The following is a 26,497-nucleotide window of genomic DNA, read 5'->3' on the forward strand; positions in this document are numbered from 1 at the left end:
CCTACCAGGGGGATATAGCCCCAGACAACATAGCTCCTAGGGTCACTCGGGTACTCAAACCCCTCCACCACGTTAAGGTGGCAGTTCTGGGAGGGGTAATGCAGCTGTGTATATTTCCATTGACCAGCCTGACCTTGGCACTTTCTAGTAGTTGAAGAGATGGACATAAAAAAAAAACATTTATTTCAATATAATGCAGCTGTGTATATTGAAATAAATGTTTTTTGAATGTCCATCTCTTCAACTACTAGAAAGTGCCAAGGTCAGGCTGGTCAATGGAAATGATCGATGCTCTGGCAGAGTGGAGGTCTATCACAGTGACCAGTGGAGGAGAGTGTCTGGTGATGACTGGGATGATATGGAGTTGGATGCAGAGGTGGTGTGTAGACAGCTCAACTGTGGGAGTGCAGTGAGTGCCCCAGTGAATGCTTTCTTTGGTCAGGGCAGTGGGATGATCTCAATGGATGATGTGGATGATGAAAGTGATCTTTCAGTGGGGTCTGGTTATGGATTTGAAGGAGAGGATGGTGAAGATGCTGGTGTTGTCTGCTCAGGTGAGGGATGCACAATGTTTGACAATCTCTTGTTCCCAACACATCTCAATTGCATTAATGACTAAGTGACACAATCGCAGGAACCACTACCCAACAATTATCTGACTACTCCCATGAAGCCCTGTTTGAAGTTCATGTAGTCGAGTCACACGTTAAGAGTTCATAATTCCAGGATAGCATTAGCCTATCTCTGTGACACAAGCCCAGCTGCTCAGTGATGTGAAGTTAGTGGTAACATCAGATTCAGCAGTAGTTAATAATAAGCAGCATTCATATTTAATAATGCAAACAATATATATCAAAAACATCTTACAAAATAGTACTCTATCAAAAACATCTTACAAACATCAAAATAACAAATGAAAGAATGTAACATTTCAAAATAAATACAATTATTTTGTTAGTAATAGGTCTGTGTTGATTATTATTATTTACCTCAGCTGTGAATTTAACAGTATAACTTTTATGTCAATGTGTTTTACGACTAGAGAGTCCCCAGATCAGGCTGGTCAATGGGACCGGTCTTTGCTCTGGCAGAGTGGAGGTCTATTAGGGTGGCCAGTGGGGGACAGTGTGTGATGATGACTGGGATATGATGGATGCAGAGGTGGTGTGTAGACAGCTCAACTGTGGGAGTGCTGTCAGTGCCCCAGGGAACGCCCACTTCGGTCAGGGCAGTGGGCCAACCTGGATGGATGATGTTGGGTGCTCCGGTGGTGAAAAAACACTGACACAGTACCCACACACTACAACCCACAACTGCGATCATGGTGAAGATGCTGGTGTTGTCTGCTTATCAGGTAGAGGGTTTTATCATGCTATATACTTTGTGTGACCTGTGACGTAAAGAATTCAAAGGGGTCTGAGCAAAAGCATTTAATTTACATAATGAAACATTCTTGTTGTCACAATATTAAGGAAAACTACTGCTTGTAATTATCAATTAGCCCCGTTTCCAAAAAAGTTGGGACACTGTGTACAATGTAAAGAAAAACAGAATTAATGATGTGCAAATCAGTTAAACCCTATAGTCAATAGAAAATAGTACAAAGACAACATAAAACATTTTGAAACTGAGAAATGTTATGGTTTCTTGAGAAACACATGCTCACTTTGAATTCGATGCCAGCAACACGTTTACAAAAAGTTGGGACAGAGACACCAAAAGACTGGAAATGTTGTGTAACACCTCCCTTTGCAACTGGATCCAGGACATCCTGATGAGTAGAGCTCAGGTGGTGAGACTGGGCACCCTCACTTCCTCTGCACTGACCCTGAGCATCGGAGCCCCTCAGGGCTGTGTACTCAGTCCCCTCCTGTACTCCCTGTTCACGCATGTCTGCGTGGCCAAACAAAGCTCCAACGTAATACTTTAGATTGGGGATGACACCACCATCCTGAATCTCATCTACAACAACGATGAGACCGAATACAGAAAGGAGGTAAGTGACTTGGCTACATGGTGCCAGGACAACAACCTCTTTCTTAAATTCGGCAAGACTAAAGAGATGATCGTGGACTTCAGGAAGCGGCAGAGGGGGGAGCACGCCCCCATACACATCGATGGAGCTGAAGCAGAGAGAGTCTATGAAGTTTCCTCCGTGTGTTCATCAAAGATGACCTCATCTGGTCCAGGCAATCAGACTCTGCAGTAAAAACCGCCCAAAAGCGACTATACTTCCTGAGGAGATTCAAGAGGTTTGGCATGTCTGCAAAAACTCTCACCAACTTCCACAGGTGCATCATTGAGACCATCCTCTCAGGCTGCATTACTGACTGGTACGGCAGCTGCTTCACTGCTGACCACAAGGCCCTCCAGACGGTGGTGAAGTCATCGGCTGCCATTTCCCCTCTGTGCAAGGCATCTACCACACATGATGCCTTAGGAAAGCACGGAACATCATCAAAAACTACAGCCACCCTGACTGTGGTGTTCACACTGCTGCCTTATGGTGAGGTTACCATAGCATCGGGACACACTTCCACACTCACACATTTTTTTTACCCCTAGGCTACCCTCCTTAACCAGTAACACTGATCTATTGATCACATGGACACTTCATACGCTCTGGTCACTTTCTATGTACATTCATGTACATTAGCATATTTTAATGTATCCATCCATAGGCACTCCAACATTTATACTTATAATATGTAAGATTAAGTGGACAGAAGGGGTCAATAAAATGAACCTTAATTGCAAAACTTCCCCCAAATCTGAAATTTGGATAATAGCAGACTAAGCCTCGGCCTCCGAGATTGCAGATCTGTAATGTGGTGTTGTTTCTTTCTGTAGCATCTCCAGTCCTCGTTACTGTTTCTGGCGCAGCAGTTGGGATTCTTCTACTACTGATACTGGTGGTCGTTCCCTGTGTAGTCTGGAGGAAGAGGAGGAACAGACAGCCATCCATGACGATGTCCCAAAGACAATGTAAATCTTGATAGTGATTGGAGGGAGGATGTTGAGAGTGATGGTTGGGGTGCAGGGTTGAATATAGGGTTTCAAAATTCCACTGTGGAAGATTCCTTGAACATGGAAGGATTCAACCAAAAATGCTAAATCCTTAAACCTGAATTTCTAGAAAATCTGGGAAATGTGGTGATTAATGTCAGTGGTTTAACTTACACCAATCAGCCATAACATTATGACCACTGACAGGTGAAGGGAATAACACTAATAATCTCGTTATGGCCTCTGAGTGAACATTCTGTCCTCGAAGTTGATGTGTTACAAACAGGAAGAATGGACAAGCGTAAGGATCTAAATGACTTTGACAAGGGCCAAATTGTGATGGGTAGATGACTGGATCAGAGCATCTCTAAAACTGCAGCCCTTGTGGGGTGTTGCTGGTCTGCAGTGGTCAGTACCTGTCAAAAGTGATCCAAGGAAGGAAAAGCGGTGGACCCGGCGACCGTGTCATCGGCGGCCAAGTCTCATTGATGCACGTGGGGAGCAAGGGCTGGCCCGTGTGTTACAATCCAACAGACAAGATACTGTACACTGCATGCACAATTATTAGGCAAATCACATTCCTCAAGACTTATTTTTTTGTTGAACAAACAATACTCTCAGTCAATCCAAAATATAATTGAACCTCAAACCTGAATGTTTAACAAAGGATATATTTTTTAATCTTTCTCAGGGGAATACATAAGTGTGCTCAATTATAAGGCAACAGTTAGTGTGCAAAATTATTAGGCAACATAATTACTCAAAAACAAAAAATTATTTCTCCAACTCCCTTGTTTATTTAAAATGTTTTGAGGAAGTGCAACAAATAAGTAACACAAAATTTAGGTATGGGAGTTGAGTTTCAGTCCACCTTCAACCTGAAACAGTCCAACTACCTCATCCTTAATGATAGCAGCCCATACCAGTACCCCTCCTCCACCTTGCTGGCCCCAGACTCAAAGTGGTGCCCTGGGTCCATTAGTGATCCAGCCACGGGCCCATCCATCTGGTCCATCAAGAGTGACTCATTTCATCTGTCCATATAAAATTGTGAATCTTATTCAGTGGTCTTCTTTCAGCCTTCTTTACCATGGCCATGTCTCTGAGCACTTGACACCTTGCACTTCTGGAATATGGTGGCACTGGAATAATGTTTTATTCCACTCAAGTCGTTTGCAGTTGATTTGTGTCTTTTCTTCTCCATGCATTTTTGCACCCCAGTTGACTACAAATACATATCACCTGAAAATGATTCAAACCAATGAGCATTCAAGTTTATATGGTTTGGAGTTGGAAAATGTGCATAGAAATAATAATACGATCAGAATACTCACTTGCCTAATAATTGTGCACACAGCGTAGCTCAAATTGCTGAAAAGGTTAATGCTGGTACTGATAGAAAGGGGTCATCGACTTCCGGTTTTGGATGCGAATGGAGTAGACGCGTCTACCTCGTGCTCCCTGTACAAATCTTTTATTCTATCAGTTCATAATCCTCTCCTAGTTTATTTTTCCTGAAAGTAATGAGATAACAACTTTAATATACACGGAAGCAGAAAATGGCATCCAAAGCAACCAAGCATGCGAAGAAAGACACAAAAGACGACGCTATCGCGGCTCATGGCGAGGTTAGCATGTCCGCTTTGACTAGCCTATTGGAGGAACACAGAGCCGCGCTCTCTTCCGATTTCAAAACTGCTTTGACATCTTTAGAGGCAAAACTTGACCTCATCCAGGCTTCGGTGTCGGACCATGGTACACGAATAACATCATTGGAATCTAACGCAGATGACCTCAGCGAGCGAATTCACTCTCTGGAGGCAGTGTGCGCCGATCTGACTGAGAACTACGCTAAACTCAAGGCCAAAACAGCAGACCTGGAGGGCCGCAGTCGGCGTAATAATATCAGGATCATTGGCTTACCGGAGTCTATTGAGGGTCCTCGGCCCACAGTGTTTTTTTCTGAGATGTTGTCGGAAATTATGGGTGAGCAGACTTTGCCGTCTCCTCCAGAGCTCGACAGGGCTCATCGGGCTCTGGTCGCCAAGGCGAAACAGGGCGGGAGGCCGAGAGCGGTAATAGTCCGTTTTCATCGTTATCAGACCAAGGAGATGGTGATACGTGAAGCCCGTAAAAGAAGAGGTTCCTTGAAGTACCGTGGTAACCCGATCGCCATTTACGGTGACTACAGTCCGGAAGTTCTGGATCAGCGCGCTCAGTATCGTGGGGTAATGGCAGAGCTTTACAATCTTGGATTTAAGCCATCTCTTCTTTTCCCCGCAAGGCTGAGGATCCTGACTAAGGAAGGTGAGCAAAAGATGCTTGCATCGGTGGATGAGGCTAAAGGATTTCTGACGACTCACCGTCGTGCCTCATAGTGCTGTCTATAACGGCTGTTCATTGAACTTGAACGGTGGCTTATGGCTGCATTTAATTTTTATGTCACAGGGAGCCCGCTCTACAACATTTACTTAACTACTATACGCCAATTTTTCCTGAGCTCTTTGACATTATATGAACGGTTTGCTGTTCATTGAAAGTATTTTACATAATGCGGTCATTTTTACGTTATTTAATGACTGATGGGTGCTGTGATATATCTAATCTGATACCATTGTTGAATTATTTGTTGATGTGTTCCGTTTAATTTAATTTTTTGGCGCACAAATACTGCTTGCAAATTTGATTGCAACCTTTGTTTACTTTTGATGGAAAGTAATTATAATGTGGTTAATTATTTTTTTACATTCTCATCTATTTTTACTTGTCTTATGATCATTAGATGAGTCAAATGTTTAAGCATGATCCAAGGATCGTTATGCCATGGGTCTGCTCCTATGTTAAGCGTATTATTTGATACTGCAATGTTATCTTCTCTTTTTTTTGTATAATGTGGATACTTTGCTTTAAGGGATTGAGGATTATATAAGGTAAGGCGGATTAAGGAAGTGTTTAGTACACTAAGTTCTTGTTCTAGTGGGTAATTTTGCTGTCATTGTAATGTTTTTTGAGGGTTGGGTTGATTTTGTGGGTGGGCTGGGTTTCTGTACGGGATGGCGTCATGCTGACCTTAAGTCTTTTACGTTGGTTGTTAATTTTTTGATGTTATGTTTTTTTGCTTTTTGTAATTCTTTTATTTTCATTTTCCGATCTCAGGCTTCAGATAGTTATTCTAATGGGTAGAGAGTTGAGATTTGTGAGTTGGAACGTCAAGGGCTTAAACCATCCAGTTAAGAGAAACAGAGTTCTTGCCCATCTTCAACAGCTTAAAGCAGACGTGGCTTTCTTGCAAGAAACCCACTTACGCGCCAGTGATCACAATCACCTCAATCGTAGTTGGAAGGGCCAGATTTTTCATTCTTCCTTTCAAGCAAAGGCAAGAGGTGTGTCTATTTTAATTAATGCGCATGTACCTTTTGTACCAAAAGATATTATATCAGACAAGAATGGCCGTTATATAGTTGTTGTAGGCATATTATGCAAGAAGAATGTAACTTTAGCTAACTTTTATGCTCCTAATTTTGATGATGTCAGTTTTTTTAGACATTCTCTCTCTCTCTCTTATTCCTGATCTAAACTCACATTATCTTGTACTTGGGGGAGACTTTAATTGTTGCCTTGACCCAGTGCTTGATCGTTCCGCATCTAGACCATGTGCTGCAAATAAATCCTCAATTTTCCTAAAAAAATACTTTTCTGAATATGGTATGTCAGATGTACGGCGGCATTTGTACCCGAAAAAAAGAGAGTATTCTTTTTTTTCAAATGTTCATCACTCTTATTCTCGGATTGATTATTTTGTTCTGGATAATGGTTTAATTCCTAGAGTTCAGTCTTGTGCATATGAAGGTATTATTATATCAGATCATGCTCCTCTTACTCTTGATCTAACCTTTCCAAATTCGCCTCCACCTAGGATGAATTGGTGTTTTAATACTTCACTCCTGGCAGATGATAATTTTGTTTCCTGTGTTTCTGACCAGATTCCTTTTTTTCTAAGCGTTAATAAGTCAGCGGAAGTTTCAGATTCAACAGTATGGGAGGCCCTTAAGGCATATATTAGAGGCCAAATTATTTCATACGGTGCTAATAAAAGAAAGCTCTCTAAAGAAAAGCAGATTTCACTTGCCAATGAAATTTTAAAATTAGATAAACAATATGCTAGGTCTCCCACGCCAGATTTATATAAAAAACGCCTTAAACTCAAATCAGAGCTCGATTTGCTTTCAACCAATGAGATAGAGGGCCTTTTGAGGAAAACTAGGAGTGTTTTTTATGAAAGCGGTGAAAAATCAGGGAAAGTTTTATCTAATCAACTGCGAGGCATACGTGCTAAACAAATTATAAGTGGTCTTCGTCTAGATAACGGGGAGGTCACAACTGATCAAAATTCTATTAACGATAAGTTCAGAGATTTTTATTCCACTTTGTATACATCTGAACCCTCATTGCAGGAGGATATCGAAGATTTTCTTGGTCGATTAAATATCCCAACTTTATCCTCTGGTCTTCACAACCTTTTAGAGGTGCCGATTTCTCAGGAGGAAGTGGCGGCCGCTATTTCTTCTCTAAAATCTGGCAAAACTCCAGGCCCTGACGGTTTTCCGTCAGATTTCTATAAAAAATTCTCAGTACAACTTGCTCCTTTTTTGACATCAGTTTTTTCTGAATCTCTTAAGACTGGGACTCTTCCCCCAACGTTAAATCAAGCCTGTATTTCCTTATTACTGAAAAAGGATAAAGACCCCTTAGACTGTGCGTCATATAGGCCGATCTCATTGCTCAATTGCAACGATAAAATTTTAGCGAAGGTACTTGCCTCGAGACTTCCCTTCTAGGGTCAAATATTAATAAGAACACTAGAGTGGTACCAGACTGAGGGGTTCCCAGTCCTTTTCTGTCTGTGCCAGGTGAAGGTTATAAGACTACAAGACCTTTTTGGGCCACATCACTGTTTTTGCATGTACATTAACTCAGTCTCTGACCTGATTTAAAAACACTAGGGTACGCACAGTCAGATAAAACTACATTACCAAACTGAAAAGGATGTAGAGTATAAAAGCATCCAATAAAAACCAATAATTATTATTACATAAAAACACTGTAGGTGCACGGTGTGAAGATGTCGATGAAGAGGACTACGTCATCACTGAAACCGTTATCAACAAGAACAGACATGACGACCTGAAGACAACATACCATGCAGGAATGTATGTGAGCAGGGATATGCATAACACAACAATGGAAATAATTATAACACTTGTGAAAGAGGAACGTGTGTCAAGTTCCTGATTTTAACATTATACAAGTAACGCAAATGTTTAAAAGATGTTTTGATTAAAACACATTCACCCAGACAACCTAACACAGCTACAAAAGCATGATTGTAACTCAAAGGTTTGTGTTCATCCTCAGGACCGCTCCAGGAGCCATGACCAGGGTTGGAAACAATGAAGCTGGATCAGGGGCTTCTGAGGCCACATATGAAAATCTAGATTCAGTCACAAGGATGCCCATTGCAGTAGACATGTATGGCGATGAGAGTGATTATATAGACTTGGTTCAAGTAATGCTAGAGAGGGGAATTGCTATGAAGATGACAACACATATGAAAGACCCTATTGGGGGTATTTCAGAAAGCAGAGGTGTTCAACCTACTCAGATCAAGGAAAAGTCAGGGATGAGAAACTCTGATTGACTAAAGTGGTGTTAAACGGTACGACGACAGTGATTAAGATGTTTGTTAGTTGACTCAGTGTTAACATACTGGTGTTTGTGTGCATTCGCCTAAAAGGGGCGCGTTTGGCAACGCAAGCGGAGTCTTCTTTCCTGGAAGAAAGCACGTTTATATAGAACGGTTATGAGGAATTTAAAGAGCAATGTGCAGGTTGGACACTCCTATACAGCATAGTGTATATTAATGATAAACAACTAGATTTTCAAAAAATAGAGGAATATATAACGGCCATAAACAATATTTTGAGATAAAATTGTGATAAAATAACTTCCGCATCTATCTATCACTGACCGGAAGTGACGTAATGCGAGGGATTCTGGTCAAGTTCATGCTCAAATTACAATGGACCTGGATGAAGAAACCGAGCTCTCCAACTTCAGCGAGCATGCCTATGATGGCCCATAGGCCTATAATTATAAGCCTCCTAGGCGAGATAGAGGTCAGGGGGAGATTAGGGGGAGGAACAATGGGCAGAGGAGAGAAGTAGTGTAGTGGTGTCAACAAAACCAGTATAGGGCAAGTGACTTGGTGAGTTACTGTGTAGCAAGGTGGCTAACGCTGGTTTGTCTAGGCTAGTACATTGGTGTTATACAATACATCTGATTCAGCAAACATACTTTCAACCTTGTTTTATATTAAACATACATGTAGATTGTCTTAATTTAAGTGGAGTATTGGGCTAGCTAGCTGCCTGCCAACAGCATGCGGGGGAAATGGGGTGTTTGGGCTAGCTGCCTGCCAACAGCTCATAGCTGGCTTAATAAAATGCGGGGGAAACGGGGGTGTTGGGTTAGCTGCCTACCAACAGCTCATAGCTGTAACTTTGTGCATACTGCATTGATGTCAAGGCAGACAATTGCGAAAACCTGTTCTAAAGCTCAGTCTCTCCCTCTTTCTGTATACTGAAGCCCTGATGCTAGGAACTTGCAGTCAGCACATTTTTAATCCAGATGAGGGAATGGTTTTAGACGCAATTTTAGCTACTCCTGTCATCAAATCAACAGCTACTAAATGTTTGCTAATGCAATATCCAAGCTAACATGTAGCTATGTTACTAGTTAGATGGTGGATTGCCCAATACATACACGCTCAAATTACTTCTTTATTCTGAAATTATTAGACTAAAACATTACGAAATCAGCCAAATTAAGAGTTAAAAGAATTAAAAGACTTACTCTGCTAAGAGCTCTTTTTCGGGGCATGGAATTTCTGCAAGTGCTAGCACTTGGTCCCCCAGTCCTGCCCGCCAGGTTCAGGTGAAAGCTTTGATGGTGGTGGACGTGATTCCATCGAGTGCACCGAGGGAACAGCATCGGTAATCAGCCTCACATGGTCCTTACTCCCAAATCCCATCCGAGACTCCAACAAATCTCCAGGTCTATAACTCTCCGGAGTGAAATGAGCGCCACAAACGACAGAGTGTGTGGTGACAGACGCGGCAGTGAAGTCTGCTCTCTTCACCTGCACAAAACGCACCCAAAAACGAAAGACCTTGCTTTTCCTAGAAGGAAAATGATGTACACGATTTCCAGACCGGCTGGAATTTGTGCAACCAGCACAAACACAATCATTTACCATTATGACTTGACTTCTCTAAAACTTTCTCTATATTTCGCTCTCTCTCACCGCTGTAGAGTGAGAAGCGGAGCGGGAGCACAACCTATTGTTTGACTCTGCCTACGTCATATGACGCATTGCTAGCGGGAAAGGCGTATTTCAGAGCCTAGCTTAAAATGGGCACTCTTTCATCAAAATTTCTGCTTTAGGGTTTGTGTAACATAGCATTTTCTACTTATGTGTTTTTAAAAGACCTCTTCAGACAACATTAAGTATTAATTCGGTTATGAATTCAACCTGCACATTGCTCTTTAAAGAACGGTTAACTTCTAAATCTAACACCATGGTGCCCAACAAAGCCAGAGAGGTTTGTTGGCAGCATACAGATGACAGAAAATTTGTGAGAGTAGTGTTCTTGTCCTATGTTCTCTATTTTGGCTTACAGACTTTTTTTATGTGTAGTATGATTGAGATGTAAGGACAAGTAAAATAGTCTACTGTATCTAAATGTGAAAACAATTAAGATAATTCAGTTATGGCCTACGTGGCCTACATCTCTGAAATCGACCCATTACTCACTGTTAATTATTTAAGAACTACTCCATAGAACACCTAGGTTGCAGGGCTACCTGTATGAAATCTCAAAATACATGAACATTAATGCTGTGAAATGAATTGCAATTCACATAACACCCTCATGTTCTCCCAGGGGTGCTCTAATGGGGATATGCGTACGGTCAATCGCACCCAGTGCTCGAAGTGGGGTGGTACTCACCGGTACGCAGTACCGGCACTTCAACATTTTACTCTTAAGCGTACCTGCACTTTTTCTTGCATACCGCTACTTCTCACATGCAGCCGGTACTCTACCACTGACAGAAAAAGCGTCAGTGTCAGAGAGATTTGTAATGACCTAATGCAGGGGTCTCCAAACTATTCCACGGAGGGCCGAGTCTCTGCAGGTTTTCGCTCTCTCCTTGTATTTGATTGACTAATTAGGTTACTGATTGGTTCGTTTCTACCCTCACCTGGTTTCTTAGGTGTGAACTGGGAACCAATTTATAAGAAAAACCAAAAACCAGCAGACACATGGCCCTCCGTGGCCTGGTTTGGAGACCCCTGACCTAATGTAACTTTACATAAACTACACTACCCAGAGGGCAATACGTGACTTACTAAAGATCTTGACGAATCACGTAAAGGCCAGCAGTCGGTTCACCCTATCAGGAGTTGTCTGATGGCTCCGGCTTCCGCCTGAGCGTAAACATATTTTTCACTGGTGAAATTCAAAACCTAGAAACTTAGAAAAAGTGTGTCGAATTTGAAATTGTAAGTCATGTTAGCCTGGCTTCAGAAAGGCAATAAAAGATCACGTGTGCTACAGCTACACACTGTAAAAATCTCAAATGTAATGATATGCAAATGAAAGAGAGTACCGGCACCTATTTTTTCCCACTTCAAGCACTGATCGCACTAATCACCTTCGAGATTCCTATGGAAAAAATATATCTTCTGTATATAGCCGAGGCCCAGTATATTGCATAATAAAAATAGACCAAGTATTTTTTGCTAATTACTTGTGATTGTATTAAAAGCATAATTGATCTACAGAAGGCTTAAATGGCCAGGGAACACAACATTTGCATCAAGCAGTTTAGTGAGATAATATACTCTACATCCTACTCCAGCAAGTGGCATTGGAGACTTTCTGGTCCTAGAAGCCAGCAAAGATACCGAATTCACTCCGATGATAATCAGTCTTTATTAGAAAACACCAATTGGGGTAAACACAAGGAGTTACACTGTCTTTAAACACCCTCGCCTTGCGGAGTAAGCCACTTCCAATCCGTGCGACAATGTCGATTTGGTCCCCCAAATGTCCCAGTCTTTTTGTGGGCGGAAGGGCGGTTACGTTTGTTAACATTGAGTTAACCTTGAAGATAAACTGCTCGGAGCAGTTCAGAGATGCAGCGTAAATTGTCAAGACAGCATACCCTGTGTAAAATGTATTCAACTTTCGTAGTACGGGTTAATTGGGAATTACACCAAGTTACTCATGAAGTTACCCCGGTAAGCCAGTTACCTCGCTTGGTAGTTTACCCCTCAGGTTTAGTGAAAACCTAGAGTTAGTTGACTTAGAGTTGATGGAAACTGGGTTTACATTTTCAAAGAGACAGTTCAGCGTTTCTCTGAGTCAGTTACTACGGCAACATACTCAGTGAAGCTAACCAGCTCGCTATCAGGTTTTATCCAACTAACCCTGAGTTTGTCCCACTCTTTCACTGAAACCTGCTATCTGAATTTGTCAGACAGGGCATGCCCTTTTCTCGAAGAGCCACATGAAACACGAATTCTCCGGAGACATCTCCATTGGGAAAGAGTGATCAGACCCTGCTTAGATGTTTTATCATTCTCTAATGATGATCTGTTTGAGCTTTACCGTTATTCAGCACCACCAATCATTTATCTGAACAATATTCTCAGCCCTCATATCGTTCCTATGACACATCGTCGACATTGCTCTCAGTTTGGAACAAATTCTTCGTGTTGCAGTTTTCTGTATAACATCGGTGATACTGAGCATATGTCCAAGGCAACCATCTCTGTCGGGCTGTCAGACATGTGACTCTTGCACTGAAATGTTTTCTGTACACTTGTAGTGTTGCCAAGTCACAGACACACAAGACACATGAACAATAAGTCCACAGACTTGCAGGTATCAGTCTAAGCAGTAATCAGTTAATATGTTAGGGTTTTTGATAACCAAGTTAAATTTGAGTAGGTTGAACCCCCTTCGTAGCATACCCCTCTGGGGTTCTGTGTCTGTCTGTATTAATCGCAATGCAGAAAGGTGCCCCTGTTTTTTTCACTTTGTGCTAGCAACAAAAGATCTCACCAGTACAGCATGTTTGTGTTTATCACGCTTATATATCACACAACAAACAATAGCACACATTCACCAGTTCAAATTGTTTCCAATTATAATTTCCTTTTGACAAGCACATATTGTATACCTTTGCGGTTACACGGCAAAAACACCAACATTACACACATTCACCAGTAGGAATCCAACATGCCTCTGTCCCAACTTTTTTGAAACGTGTTGCTGGCATCAAATTCAAAATGGGCATGTTTTTTTTACGAAAAACAATCACATTTCTCAGTTTCAACATTTGATATGTTGTTTTGTACTATTTTCAATTAAATACAGAAAAATGATTTACACATCATTACATTGTGTTTTTATTTGCATTTTACACAGCATCACAATGTTTTTGGAAACAAGGTTGTATAAATAGTTACTTAAATGAACACCTGCAGTACTAAATATTTATAAATGGTCAGGAAATATATATATAACCCACGTGACATATTGCTGGAAATAATTATGAAGCTATATGCACTGAGAAACATATGTTGATGCATGTTCCACTATAACATTTTAATATTCCTCAATATTCCTCACTAACAGTTTGCCAAATGGCTTTATCATCTTTGGCAGGTAAAAGTTCCTGTACATGTGAAACCAGATCTTTTAAAGACATTTAGTAACCTGTGTACTTAAATAGATGTTAAAGTACAAATGTTACAAATGTAAAAAAATAAAATAATACATTGACTAAAACACATTGTCCAGCTGGGATTTGGGAGGGCTAAAAGTGTCCTAGATAGTGCCCAAATAGGACACAGGGGTGGTGGGACTACATGGCTGGATAATGTTGGGTGTCGAGGTAATGAGAGTTACCTCACAGAATGTTCACATGGAGGGTTGAAACACCAAGACTGTTTTCAGGCTAAAGATGCTATAGCTGCCTGCTCAGGTAAGAACACTCCCCGTGTTTCTGTCATGACTCACAGACAGATACATTAACAATACTCTTACAATAAATACTATAGTCTTATCATCGTAAGTGTGAATCTTGTAGCACTGCTAAAAGTATTCCAAATGAGAAGCATATTTCTGTAGTTTTAGCATATTAGTCGAGAGTAAATGTTAAGTACGGTCAATTAATGTTTCGAGCGTTTCGTAAAGCCTCAACACAAATGTTTCGATTGTCTCTGTGTTTTGGAAAGCATCGTTCTGCCCATCAATAGCAGCAAGGTCAAAAATCCAAGTAAGTCAATAAGAAGTAGGTGATAACGCTTGGTATGTAGTAGAACTGACAGTACTTCACAGGGACAGAGGGAACAAAAGGCAATATATACAACTCCAGAAAAAATTAAGAGACCACTGTACTTCTTTCTTTCCTTTCCAAAAAAAGTCAAAAAGGAATGTTTTCAGGAAGGGTGAGTGAGGAGGGAACAGAGTGAGGAAGGATGAGTGAGGAAGGACAGAGGGAGGAAGGGTGAGTGAGGAGGGAACAGAGTGAGGAAGGGTGAGTGAGGAGGGAACAGAGTGAGGAAGGGTGAGTGAGGAAGGACAGAGGGAGGAAGGGTGAGTGAGGAAGGGAACAGAGTGAGGAAGGGTGAGTGAGGAAGGACAGAGGGAGGAAGGGTGAGTGAGGAGGGAACAGAGTGAGGAAGGGTGAGTGAGGAAGGACAGAGGGAGGAAGGGTGAGTGAGGAGGGAACAGAGTGAGGAAGGGTGAGTGAGGAGGGAACAGAGTGAGGAAGGGTGAGTGAGGAAGGACAGAGGGAGGAAGGGTGAGTGAGGAAGGGAACAGAGTGAGGAAGGGTGAGTGAGGAAGGACAGAGGGAGGAAGGGTGAGTGAGGAAGGGAACAGAGTGAGGAAGGGTGAGTGAGGAAGGACAGAGGGAGGAAGGGTGAGTGAGGAGGGAACAGAGTGAGGAAGGGTGAGTGAGGAGGGAACAGAGTGAGGAAGGGTGAGTGAGGAAGGACAGAGTGAGGAAGGGTGAGTGAGGAAGGACAGAGTGAGTAAGGGTGAGTGAGGAGGGAACAGAGTGAGGAAGGGTGAGTGAGGAGGGAACAGAGTGAGGAAGGGTGAGTGAGGAGGGAACAGAGTGAGGAAGGGTGAGTGAGGAAGGACAGAGGGAGGAAGGGTGAGTGAGGAAGGGAACAGAGTGAGGAAGGGTGAGTGAGGAAGGACAGAGTGAGGAAGGGTGAGTGAGGAGGGAACAGAGTGAGGAAGGGTGAGTGAGGAGGGAACAGAGTGAGGAAGGGTGAGTGAGGAGGGAACAGAGTGAGGAAGGGTGAGTGAGGAAGGACAGAGGGAGGAAGGGTGAGTGAGGAAGGGAACAGAGTGAGGAAGGGTGAGTGAGGAAGGACAGAGGGAGGAAGGGTGAGTGAGGAAGGGAACAGAGTGAGGAAGGGTGAGTGAGGAAGGACAGAGGGAGGAAGGGTGAGTGAGGAAGGGTGAGTGAGGAAGGGTGAGTGAGGAAGGACAGAGGGAGGAAGGGTGAGTGAGGAGGGAACAGAGTGAGGAAGGGTGAGTGAGGAAGGACAGAGGGAGGAAGGGTGAGGGTGGACACAGTTACGGGGGCACACACAAAAACAGGAAACCATAACTCACTGGGGCAGGCTTAAAAAGGAGCTGCATTTTGGCAAAACATTTTGTTGCTGAAGTCGGCCATTTACTTTGTTGTTTGGTCGTGCGTGGTATTGTTTAATTAAAGCCAAAACCGACCGCATTCCGCCTGTGCCTGGTTCCTTACTCCCGCAACCCGATGACAGAAATTATCCACCTAAAATGGAACCAGCAGGTAGAACGGGAGGAGGACAACCTATGGAATCGCCGCCTCCTCGAGTGCATGCTAGAGCTGGAAGCTTCCTTGACCGAGGAGCGAATCGAGCAAGTACTCGTGGAGGCATGCGGACAGAAAGCGATCACCGGGTCCAAGGAGGTGCTGGCCTGGTACCCATTCCGGTTGGGGAGAGACATCTTCCTTTTGACTGGGAGGGCCCAGCCGAAACAGGCAGCACCGCACTGTAGGGTAAAATGCCCAACGCCTGGTCCGCGGTTCCCCCCAGAACCGAGGCCTACCCAGACATTTTAGGGGGGGGCTGAGTGGGTGCCCGAGGGGGGCCGTGATGGCACCCCCTCTACATCCGGGGCCCCCTGCTGCCTTGGACTCCTCCCGCTGCCCGGGGGCCGACGCCGCCAGCACCCGACGCCGCCAGCACCTCCCGCTGCCCTGTGGTTGACGACATCAGCTCCTCCCGCTGCCCAGTGGTCGATGCCGCCAGCTCCTCCCGCTGCCCAGTGGTCGATGCCGCCAGCTCCTCCCGCTGCCCAGTGGTCGCCGCCATCAGCTCCCCCTGCTGCCCTGTTTTCTCCGCCCCCAGAACCTGCCCAGGACTGGTCGCCGCCCAGGCCCGCCGGGGACTGGCCGCGACGCCCGGCCCGCTGGGCACTGGCCGCCGACGCCCGGCCCGCAGAGGGCTACTGTCTCGGCCACCACGGCGCCCTCTCCTGTCCCGCCCACCAATGGCGCATGGCCCTCCTCCGCCGGTGGGGGTTCTTAACTGCCCCGCCCCCCCTCTCTTGGGTCAGGGTTCGTGTTGGCCCCTCCGGTGGCCAGGCCTTTGGGGGGGGTACTGTCATGGTACGGTGAGCAGCAGCGCCACCGTTCCGTGCACCCTCAGTTCCCATCACTTATGAACACATCCCGGTTTTGTGTCACATGTCTTTAATCATGGACACCAGGTCCCTATCACATCATTTGTAAGTGTTTAAATGTTTCCCCTCTGCTCCCCGCATTTGTGGATCATTGTTGTGTTGTTGATGTTGTCAAGTGTGTTGCTGTTACATGTAAGTCTTTAGAACCTTTATGTACAGTTGTTTGGCTGCTGAAGTCAGCCATTTACTTTGTTGTTTGGTTGTGCGTGGTATTGTTTAATTAAAGCCAAAACCAACCGCATTCCGCCTACGCCTGGTTCCTTACTCCCGCAACCCAATGACACCCATTTATTTATTTTGAGATCAAGATGGTAATGGTTTCACTTTGAGCTTCCCTGGTTTGTCTACATATGTTACAGGCTGAATTAATTTACTGCCTACAAAACTGTCAGCCACAGAACATTAAGAGGAAGTGACCGATGATCTGTGCACATGAAAAGTTATAGTAACTTCTTACACTCCCTAGACACAGTGAGACAAAGGCTTTTAAGTTGTTAATCTTATCTTCAGACATTTTCCTCAGTTGTACCAGAAGAAATCATTTTGTTTATTTCTAAGATGAAAATCAGCATCTGGAGAAAACTCTTCTTTTTGACAATGGGTGAGTTTAATTCATGAACTATTGAATCTACGGTTATTAGATGTATTCGGCTAATGTCTCACAAAGACTAAAATGATAATATTTTATACCGTTCGTTCATAAATAGCATTTTTTCCCCTCTGCATCCAAATTGTTAATAATAATTTTTTAAATCCTGAAGAACAAATATATGTCACTATACAACTGCCAAGAGATGCATGGAATGATGGTCAACTGGATCCCAAATCTCACTTTTTCAACTGGGGTTAAAACACTAAGGGAACAAGAAACCAGGCAAGCCTAGTTCAGTTGGCTCACAATAGAAAGTGTTGCCATCTCAAGATTCAAACCCGGGTCGTCCATGTGAAAGACAGCCTCGTTAACCAGTACACCACAGAGCTGACCATTCGGCTGGTTGTCAGTATAACTACTCTATCCTGAACAAATGCTCTTTTGCTACTGGCCGTTTTAATAGTTAATTGGCCATTCGTGAATGACATTGATACAGTTTAACTAACGTTTCTTAATAAGTTTCCCTCTACCACAAATAGCGGCTATGTATTGTGTTTGTCACTGGCCGTTTAAACAGCATATAAGCCAGTAATACGTTTTACCGGTATCTACTAACTTACTGGAAAAGTCATAATAATTGAGCCATTGCTAGCAAGTCTGCCAAAGCTATTTAATTTCATGGCATAAGATTTTTTTTTTTTTAAACCTTCATCGAATAGGGTTTAAAATCATATGGCCCCACTAAACTGGGTCTCCACCTTGGCCACCTCAGTCCAAAAAAACTGAGGTGTAATACACGCTTTCAAAGAAAATCCCACCACCACATGACGATAGTTACATCAGAGGGTCTGAAGACCAATGAGAGTTACGAGTGGATATGTGGATATAATATTGAAGTGTCAGGAGTAGGATTTTTTTTTTAATCTGTGATGTAAAGAGTAGGGTTCATTTAACTGTGAGAGGTAAAGTGTATGGTTCATTTATCTGTGAGGTAAAGAGTAGTGTTAATTTATCTGTGAGGTAAAGAGTAGTGTTCATTTATCTATGAGGTAAAGAGTAGTGTTAATTTATCTGTGAGGTAAAGAGTGGGGTTCATTTATCTGAGGTAAAGAGTAGGGTTCCTTTGTCTGTGAGGTAAAGAGTAGGGTTCCTTTGTCTGTGAGGTAAAGAGTAGTGTTCATTTATCTGTGAGGTAAAGAGTAGTAGGGTTCATTTATCTGTGAGGTAAAGAGTAGGGTTCATTTCAGATGCCATCTCTAACCCACCCAAACAGGTTGAATTATTGTTTGCTCTAAACAACATTATTGCCAAATACTTTCTGTAGCTGTAGGAGGACAGAGTGAGAAAGAGTGAGGGTTGTGATGGCAATTCCATCGATCAGAACTCTTTAATGAGGAAGTACAGAGACGAAATTCTCTTGGCACAATTTAACAGTTTTATTAATTAATTTGCAAAGGTCGTTGACATGCTGGAAGACCTAGCCACGACCCATCTTCAATGCTCTTACTGAGGGAAGGAGGTTGTTGGCCAGGATCTCACGATAAATGCCCCATCCATCCTCCCCTCAATACGGTGCAATGGTCCTGTCCCCTTTACAGAAAAGCATCCCCAAAGAAGGATGTTTCCACCTACATACTTCACGGTTGGGATGGTGTTCTTGGGGTTGTACTCATCCTTCTTCTGCCTCCAAACACAGCGAGTGGAGTTTAGACCAAAAAGCTCTATTTTTGTCTCATCAGACCACATTACCTTCTCCTATTCCTCTTCTGGATCATCCAGATGGTCATTGGCAAACTTCAGACGGTCCTTGACATACACTGGCTTGAGCAGGGGGACCTTGCGTGCGCTGCAGGATTTAATCCAGGACGGCGTAGTGTGTTACTAATGGTTTACTTTGAGACTGTGGTTCCAGCTCTCTTCAGGTCATTGACCAGGTCCTCCCAAGTAGTTCTGGGCTGATCCCTCACCTTCCTCATGATCATTGATGCTCCACAAGGTGAGATCTTGCATGGAGTTCTAGACCGAGGGAGATTGACCGTCATCTTGAACTTCTTCCATTTTCTAATAATTGCACCAACAGTTGTTGCCTTCTCACCAAGCTGCTTGCCTATTGTCCTGTAGCCCATCCCAGCCTTGTGCAGGTCTACAATTTTATCCCTGATGTCCTTACACAGCCCTCTGGTCTTGGCCATTGTGGAGAGGTTGGAGTCTGTTTGATTGAGTGTGTGGACAGCAGAGCATGTGAGTGGAGTTGAGCGGGAGCGGGCGGATTTTGGACAGAGCGCAGAGCGGCATTTTTAAAAGGACGGAAACTAAGAGCGCCCTATTTCCCGCTCCAATTTCGCTCAGTTCAAACGCGAGTCTAAGCATGCTCAGTCGGGCCTGACCCAGAATCCATCTGTCTTGCAAAGTCATCAACACACAGTACAACTGACAGTAGACATAATGGAGTTCAAAAACTACTTTAAAAAAGAAAATGGCAAGTCATACAGGTGTAGTCTTAAAATAAAACGAACTAACAATGATAATGTGCAACTAGAAAACGAATGTGGAGACATTGTTTTTGTAAGTAAAGATTCATTTTGGAATCTGACAAGACACATCTCTCGAAAACACGAAAGTGTGCTACGTGAACACGCTGGGAAGTGTTGAGATAAATGTAGTTTAAATAATGCTGATTTAATAACCATGTTTCTTATGTTTTAGTTTTATTAAATTGTATGCTGCAGCCAGGTTAGGGAAATATGATTGAATACAATAACCATAAAAAGTTTACATTACACTCAGCCACACTCACTCAGACTTTACACCTGGCTCAGATAGAGAGACAGGATTAAAACCCCACAATTAACATACAAATGAAACTGCCCCCTATACAGCATAAAGAGACCTTCTGTCTCCAGCCCCCTGATGATCTAGTCTAGGTTAGGACAATAGAATGTAAATTACTGTAACCTGATTAAGATTTCACACCTGTATGCAAAGAACCTGGTGATCTATGACCGAGAGTGAGAGCATGTCCTTCCTCATTGGATGGCGAAAACCAAGAGATTCGTCCAACATGTCACCATGCCAACGAAGAGCCAATAAGGATGGGTTTTACTTACAAGAGTGAAAAGTAACCGCCCCTGTGGCGGGAGTATTAAAACCAATGTTTGATCTTGATTCGGGGCGAATATTTTGTGGAAGCTCGAGGGTTGAGCAAATATTTGACCGCTGCAGTGTATTTAATGTATTTTGACTTATCAATTCATATTAATAAATCTTTGTGCTAAATTTCCATTTGGACCGGAGCCTCGTCCTTCTTCAGAAATTCTGGTACACGTAAAATTCTCAACAGAAGACAGCAAAAGGTTAGCAAATTGAATACTTAAATTGTAACAAAGTTTAAATTAAATATAGTGTAATATTCAAACAAATTTGTTTTGTCATTCAAGTAGGCCTAATGGTTTGTTTTATTTAATTTGTGTCGTCCATGAATTTGTATTTAATAGAGCGAGAGGAGGAGCAGCAGAAACAAAAGAAAACGGTTGAGGAATTCAAAAGTTTCTTCACTGTACGCAAAGGCCCAACAATAACAAAGCAGAGAAAAAGAGAGTTGGATGTAGCATTTTTTTTAAAAGGTTGTGGTCTGAGCTAAAAGTGCAATCTACATGTAGATTTTTTTCCTTTTTTGGTGCGAGCGGGGGGCCATTTGAGTGGTGTGCGAAGCAAATGCGTTGAGCGCTGAGCGATAATGAGCAAAGTGGCCTGATGTGGCTTTGAGCGGGGGAGCGGAGGGGTGAACAGTTCCGTGAGCGATGAGCTGAGATTCTCACCCCTCCACTCCGCTCATGTGCTCTGGTGGACAGGTGTCTTTTATACAGGTAACGAGTTCAAACAGGTGCAGTTAATACAGTTAATGAGTGGAGAACAGGCATGCTTCTTAAAGAAAAACTAACAGGTTTGTGAGAGCCGGAATTCTTACTGGTTGGTAGGTGATCAAATACTTATGTATTGCAATAAAATGCAAATTCATTATTATTAATTATTTAAAAATCATACAATGTGATTTTCTGGATTTTTGTTTTAAATTCCGTCTCTCACAGTTGAAGTGTACCTATGATAAAAATTACAGACCTCTACATTCTTTGCAAGTAGGAAGACCTGCAAAATCGGCAGTGTATCAAATACATTGTTCTCCCCACTGTATGTTCTTAATTTTGGTATTCGGCTGTACCATCATGCAAAGCTAATGGCAATGGTTTTTGCACTTCGGTGGGTGGAGGACGTGTGGCCCGACAGGATTGTGATATGTACTGTTTCCCTGTCTGTGTTGTGTAGTTTAGTTTCAGGCGAGTCTAATAGGAGTGACTTGCAGATGGAGTTGTTGGTGTTATAGTGGAGTCTAGAGAGAATGGGAGTAGTGGTATGGTTCTGTTGGGTACCAGCTCACTTGTGTGTTTAGGGGAATGAGATTGCTTATGGGGTAGGAAAGAGGGCGTTGGAGAAGAACTTCGATGTGGTCAGGGTGACACTATGGAAAGGTGAAGAACAAAAATGCAAGATCAGAGGGATTGTGATGGACGTCTTGAGGGCTTGAGGGAAAGGTTGAAGTGTAGGTTTCTTGAGGTGGGTAGGGGATGGGGGAGATTATGAGGCATATTGGGGTTGGGGGATGGTCTGATAATAGGGCTCTTTTTTGTTTTCTTAGTGGTTCTGGGTTATTATGCCATTTAGATGGAAAATACAGATTTGTCACCCAAAATAGTTGAGTTGTCCTTACTGAATGGTATTTTTCTCCACTGAGTTATTTAAGAACTTGGGAGGTCATGTCTTAATAATAACAATACCATTCTATCTGTGGTGTTATGAGTAATTTCATGTACCCCACGTGGAGAGGCCAAGAACCTCCAGGGTGCCCTGCTTGGGAACCACTGCAAAGATGGATCAAACTATTGTTATTAGCCTGGAAGCCATTTCCCCTCACTAACCTAAAAAATGCCAGGTTTGTCACTGTTTCTTGTTACATTTTCACTAGTAGAGAGCTAACTTCCACACAATAGCTTGTGATATTAATAAAGTGAACACCTGGGTATACAGACTACTGAAGTTCTATGGTTTTCCATGGCAAATGCAAAATAATGTTGAACACAACATGCTTCTTGAGCATGTGAATAAACTGTACGTGGTTAGCCATGTGGTGGACTACAGATTACCCAGCATGCTCTTGTTTCAGTTCCATCTCGCTGAACATTAAGTAATTTTGGCTGTACATTTTGTTAGAATACATTAGATTCAGCTCTATTGTCATTGAACAGTACAAGTACAGTACAATGAAGTGCAGAAGTACAGTAAAACGAAATGTAGTTACATTTATGTATGTGTATTCTGAAACATGGATTAGAGATATCACTAATTTAATCTCTTTTCTTTTCTTCATTAGCTTGTCTACTGAACACAACTCAATCTACAGGCAAGTAAATGATAAGTTATAGCGTTGAAACCGGTGTGGAACACCATTGACTAAAAATGCATTGACAGCCAAAATGTATTTATGACATCCAAATATTGATACATGGGCCAAGTCAAATGTACATCTGCCTAGCATTTGCCATGGCTTGTGCTAGCATTATAGGGGGTAATGAAATATCAGGATCCATACATTTTCAATGTTGGAAGGAGTAGTGGATGGGTGATTGTTGGGCAATATTAGCATGATCGAGGCAGTGTGAGTGGCGCTGGCCAACATTTGTGAAAGGTGAAACATAGCGACAAAATTGCATTATTGACGCATTTGTGTCTTAATGTTAACATCCAATTCAGTAGTGCTATTTACTACGCTGCATTCATAAATGTGTTGACAAGCTAATTTAGAGCTGTTATTGTGTAAAGTTGGCTTGATATTGTACAGTATAACCAAAATGGTTCTCCAAAAAAATAGAGATAGAGCTATATATATATGGAATGGAATGGCTGCCATACATGTAGAGATGCTGATTTGAAAAAAAATTGAAGTGGTCTCTTAATTATTCCCAGAGCTGTGTATATATAGAGCCCTGGAAAAACCACTCCTCATTTTCCTGAAATCAGCATCTCTATGCCAGCCATTCCATTCTAGTGTATGTTAGATTCCAACACAGGCACACCTCATTTTAATAATGAGGTACTGATTAGGTGATTACCTGAACCAAATCTAATTTGACAAGGAAAAGTAAAAAAACAAAACAACAATGCTTTGGTCATCACTATCCTCTTACAATAGGACCTGCTTGATGGCAAACAGTGCAAGTAATACCTCAAAGGTAACTTGAATAAAAAAACTATTCAGCATGATAAAAGAGTTGAAAAGAAAACCTTTGAGGGAGGAAAAGAAGGGTTTAATTCTGGCTTTACTGGCAGAGGGATACAGTGAACGTCGGGTTGCTTGCATCCTGAAAATTTCAAATATGGCCGTTCATACGAACAAGGTCAAGCAACAGACATTGGGGACAACAAAGCTACAGACTGGCAGAGGGCGAAAACCCCTGTCCACTGACCAAGAACGTCAACTCATTTGAATGTCACTCAACAACCATAGGATGACATGAAGTGACCTACAAAAAGAATGGCAAAAAGCAGCTGGGGTGAAGTGCACAGCGAGGATGGTTCGAAACAGGCTTCTAGGGGCAGGGCTGAAGTGGTGCAAAGCTTGAAAAAAGCCCTTCATCAATGAGATCCAAAGAAGAGCCAGGCTGAAGCTTGCAAAAGACCAGGATTGGACCGCAGAGGAACAGAGTAAGGTCATCTTAACTGACGAGTCAAATCTTCAGCTTTGCCCAACACCTGGTAGTCGAATGGTTATCCTGGAAGAGCACCTGCTTCCTTCTGCTTTGACAACGTTCCCTAAATCTGAAAATAGTTTTTCACAGCAGGACAATCAAGATGTGGATGGAGATCAAGAACCTGTCATGGCCAGCCCAATCTCCAGACCTGAACCCCATTGAAAATCTCTGGAATTTGATCAAGAGGAAGATGGATGGTCACAACCCATCAAGTAAAGCCGAGCTTCTTGAATTTTTGTGCCAGGAGTGGCATAAAGTCACCCAACAACAATGTGACAGACCAGTGGAGAGCATGCCATGACACATAAAAGCTGAGATTAAAACCCAGAGTTATTCTAAAAACAAATATTGATTTTTAAACTCTTCCTGAGTTAAAACATTGGTATTTTGTTGTTTAAAAATGAATATGAATTTGTTTTCTTTGCATTATTTGAGGTCTGAAAACAATGCATATTTTTTGGTTATTTTGACCTGTTGTTATGTTCTACAAATAAATTCTGTAAATGACAATCTTTTTATTTGGAATTTGGGAGTAATGTTGTCAGTAGTTTATAGAATAAAACAAAACTGTTAATTTTACTCAAACACATACCTATGAATAGTAAAACCAGAGAAACTGATAATTTTGCAGTGGTCTCTTAATTTTTTAAAAAATTAAGAGACCACTGCACCTTTTTCTTTCTGATTGAGGACGTTTTGATTGAGGAACAAAAGCATTCAATTTGCAGCGGTCTCTTAATTTTATCCCTTCTGTTCCTCACTCAAAACGGGTCTATATCAATTACTATGACTTAGTTTCCACATGATTTCCACATGATGTATAATCTTTAATATCCATGTATTTATCTACAAGAGAGTGGACAGATCAGGCTGGTCAGTGGGACCGATCGTTGCTCTGGCCGAGTGGAGGTCTATTACAGTGACCAGTGGGGGACAGTGTGTGATGATGACTGGGATATGATGGATGCAGAGGTGGTGTGTAGACAGCTCAACTGTGGGAGTGCTGTCAGTGCCCCAGGGAGCGCCCACTTCGGTGAGGGCAGTGAGCCGACCTGGATGGATGATGTTGGGTGCTCCGGTGGTGAAAGAGATCTAACACAGTGTTCTCATATTGGATTTGGAAAAGAGAACTGTGGTCATGGTGAAGATGCTGGTGTTGTCTGCTCAGGTAAATGTTGCACCTTCTTTTTGAAATTTTCATTTTCCTAAAACATCTTTATTGCAGTAAGTGATATTTTGAAGAAAAAGCTGTGATGAATTTGTCTAGTCCCAGGACATCAATGACATTGTCCTTAAATTACGTGTGTTTCCAACCTATTAGGTCCCCAGATCAGGCTGGTCAATGGGATCAGTTTTTGCTCTGGTAGAGTGGAGGTCTATTACAGTGACCAGTGGGGGACAGTGTGTGATGATGCCTGGGATATGAAGGACGCAGAGGTGGTGTGTAGACAGCTCAACTGTGGGAGTGCTGTCAGTGCCCCAGGGAACGCCCATTTCGGTCAGGGCAGTGAGCCGACCTGGATGGATGATGTTGGGTGCTCCGGTGGTGAAAGATATCTAACACAGTGTTCTCATAATGGATTTGGGAAAGAGGACTGTGGTCATGGTGAAGATGCTGGTGTTGTCTGCTCAGGTAAATGTTGCACCTTCTTTTTGAGATTCTCGTATTCCTAAAACATCTTTATTGCTGTAGGTGATATTTTGAAGAAAAAGCTGTGACGAATTTGTCTAGTCCCAGGTCTTCAATGACATTGTCCTTAAATTACATGTGTTTCCAACCTATTAGGTCCCCAGATAAGGCTGGTCAATGGGATCAGTTTTTGCTCTGGTAGAGTGGAGGTCTATTACAGTGGCCAGTGGGGGACAGTGTGTGATGATGACTGGGATATGATGGATGCAGAGGTGGTGTGTAGACAGCTCAACTGTGGGAGTTCTGTCAGTGCCCCAGGGAGCGCCCACTTCGGTCAGGGCAGTGAGCCAACCTGGATGGATAATGTTGGGTGCTCCGGTGGTGAAAGAGATCTAACACAGTGTTCTCATAATGGATTTGGGAAAGAGGACTGTGGTCATGGTGAAGATGCTGGTGTTGTCTGCTCAGGTATGTGTGAAGGAATTGGATTTTGACCCGTTTTAGATTAATTCCAAATAGTCAATGAATTAAAGTGTTTCACAATTGCTATTGCTGACATTTCTTGAAACCTTCACAAATATTCTAAAAACCTTAA

The 26,497-nt window shown here is 42.7% G+C and overlaps 1 protein-coding gene and 1 pseudogene across 1 annotated transcript in view; both read left to right on the forward strand.

The window, feature by feature from the left end:
• The first annotated feature begins 262 nt into the window (after positions 1-262).
• On the forward strand, positions 263-2,907 carry LOC117595227 (annotated as a pseudogene).
• A 1,658-nt stretch (positions 2,908-4,565) lies between these two features.
• The window catches only part of LOC109616237 (deleted in malignant brain tumors 1 protein-like), a 106,755-nt gene continuing 84,823 nt past the window's right edge, over positions 4,566-26,497 (forward strand). Inside the window, exons 1-7 of the mRNA XM_034295148.1 lie at positions 4,566-5,313; positions 15,932-16,101; positions 16,229-16,397; positions 16,544-16,792; positions 25,126-25,440; positions 25,594-25,905; positions 26,059-26,370. Coding sequence (XP_034151039.1) covers positions 4,566-5,313; positions 15,932-16,101; positions 16,229-16,397; positions 16,544-16,792; positions 25,126-25,440; positions 25,594-25,905; positions 26,059-26,370 — 2,275 coding nt within the window. The remainder of the gene's footprint in view (positions 5,314-15,931; positions 16,102-16,228; positions 16,398-16,543; positions 16,793-25,125; positions 25,441-25,593; positions 25,906-26,058; positions 26,371-26,497) is intronic.

Source organism: Esox lucius, chromosome 11 (assembly GCF_011004845.1).
Source record: "Esox lucius isolate fEsoLuc1 chromosome 11, fEsoLuc1.pri, whole genome shotgun sequence".
NCBI lineage: Eukaryota > Metazoa > Chordata > Actinopteri > Esociformes > Esocidae > Esox > Esox lucius.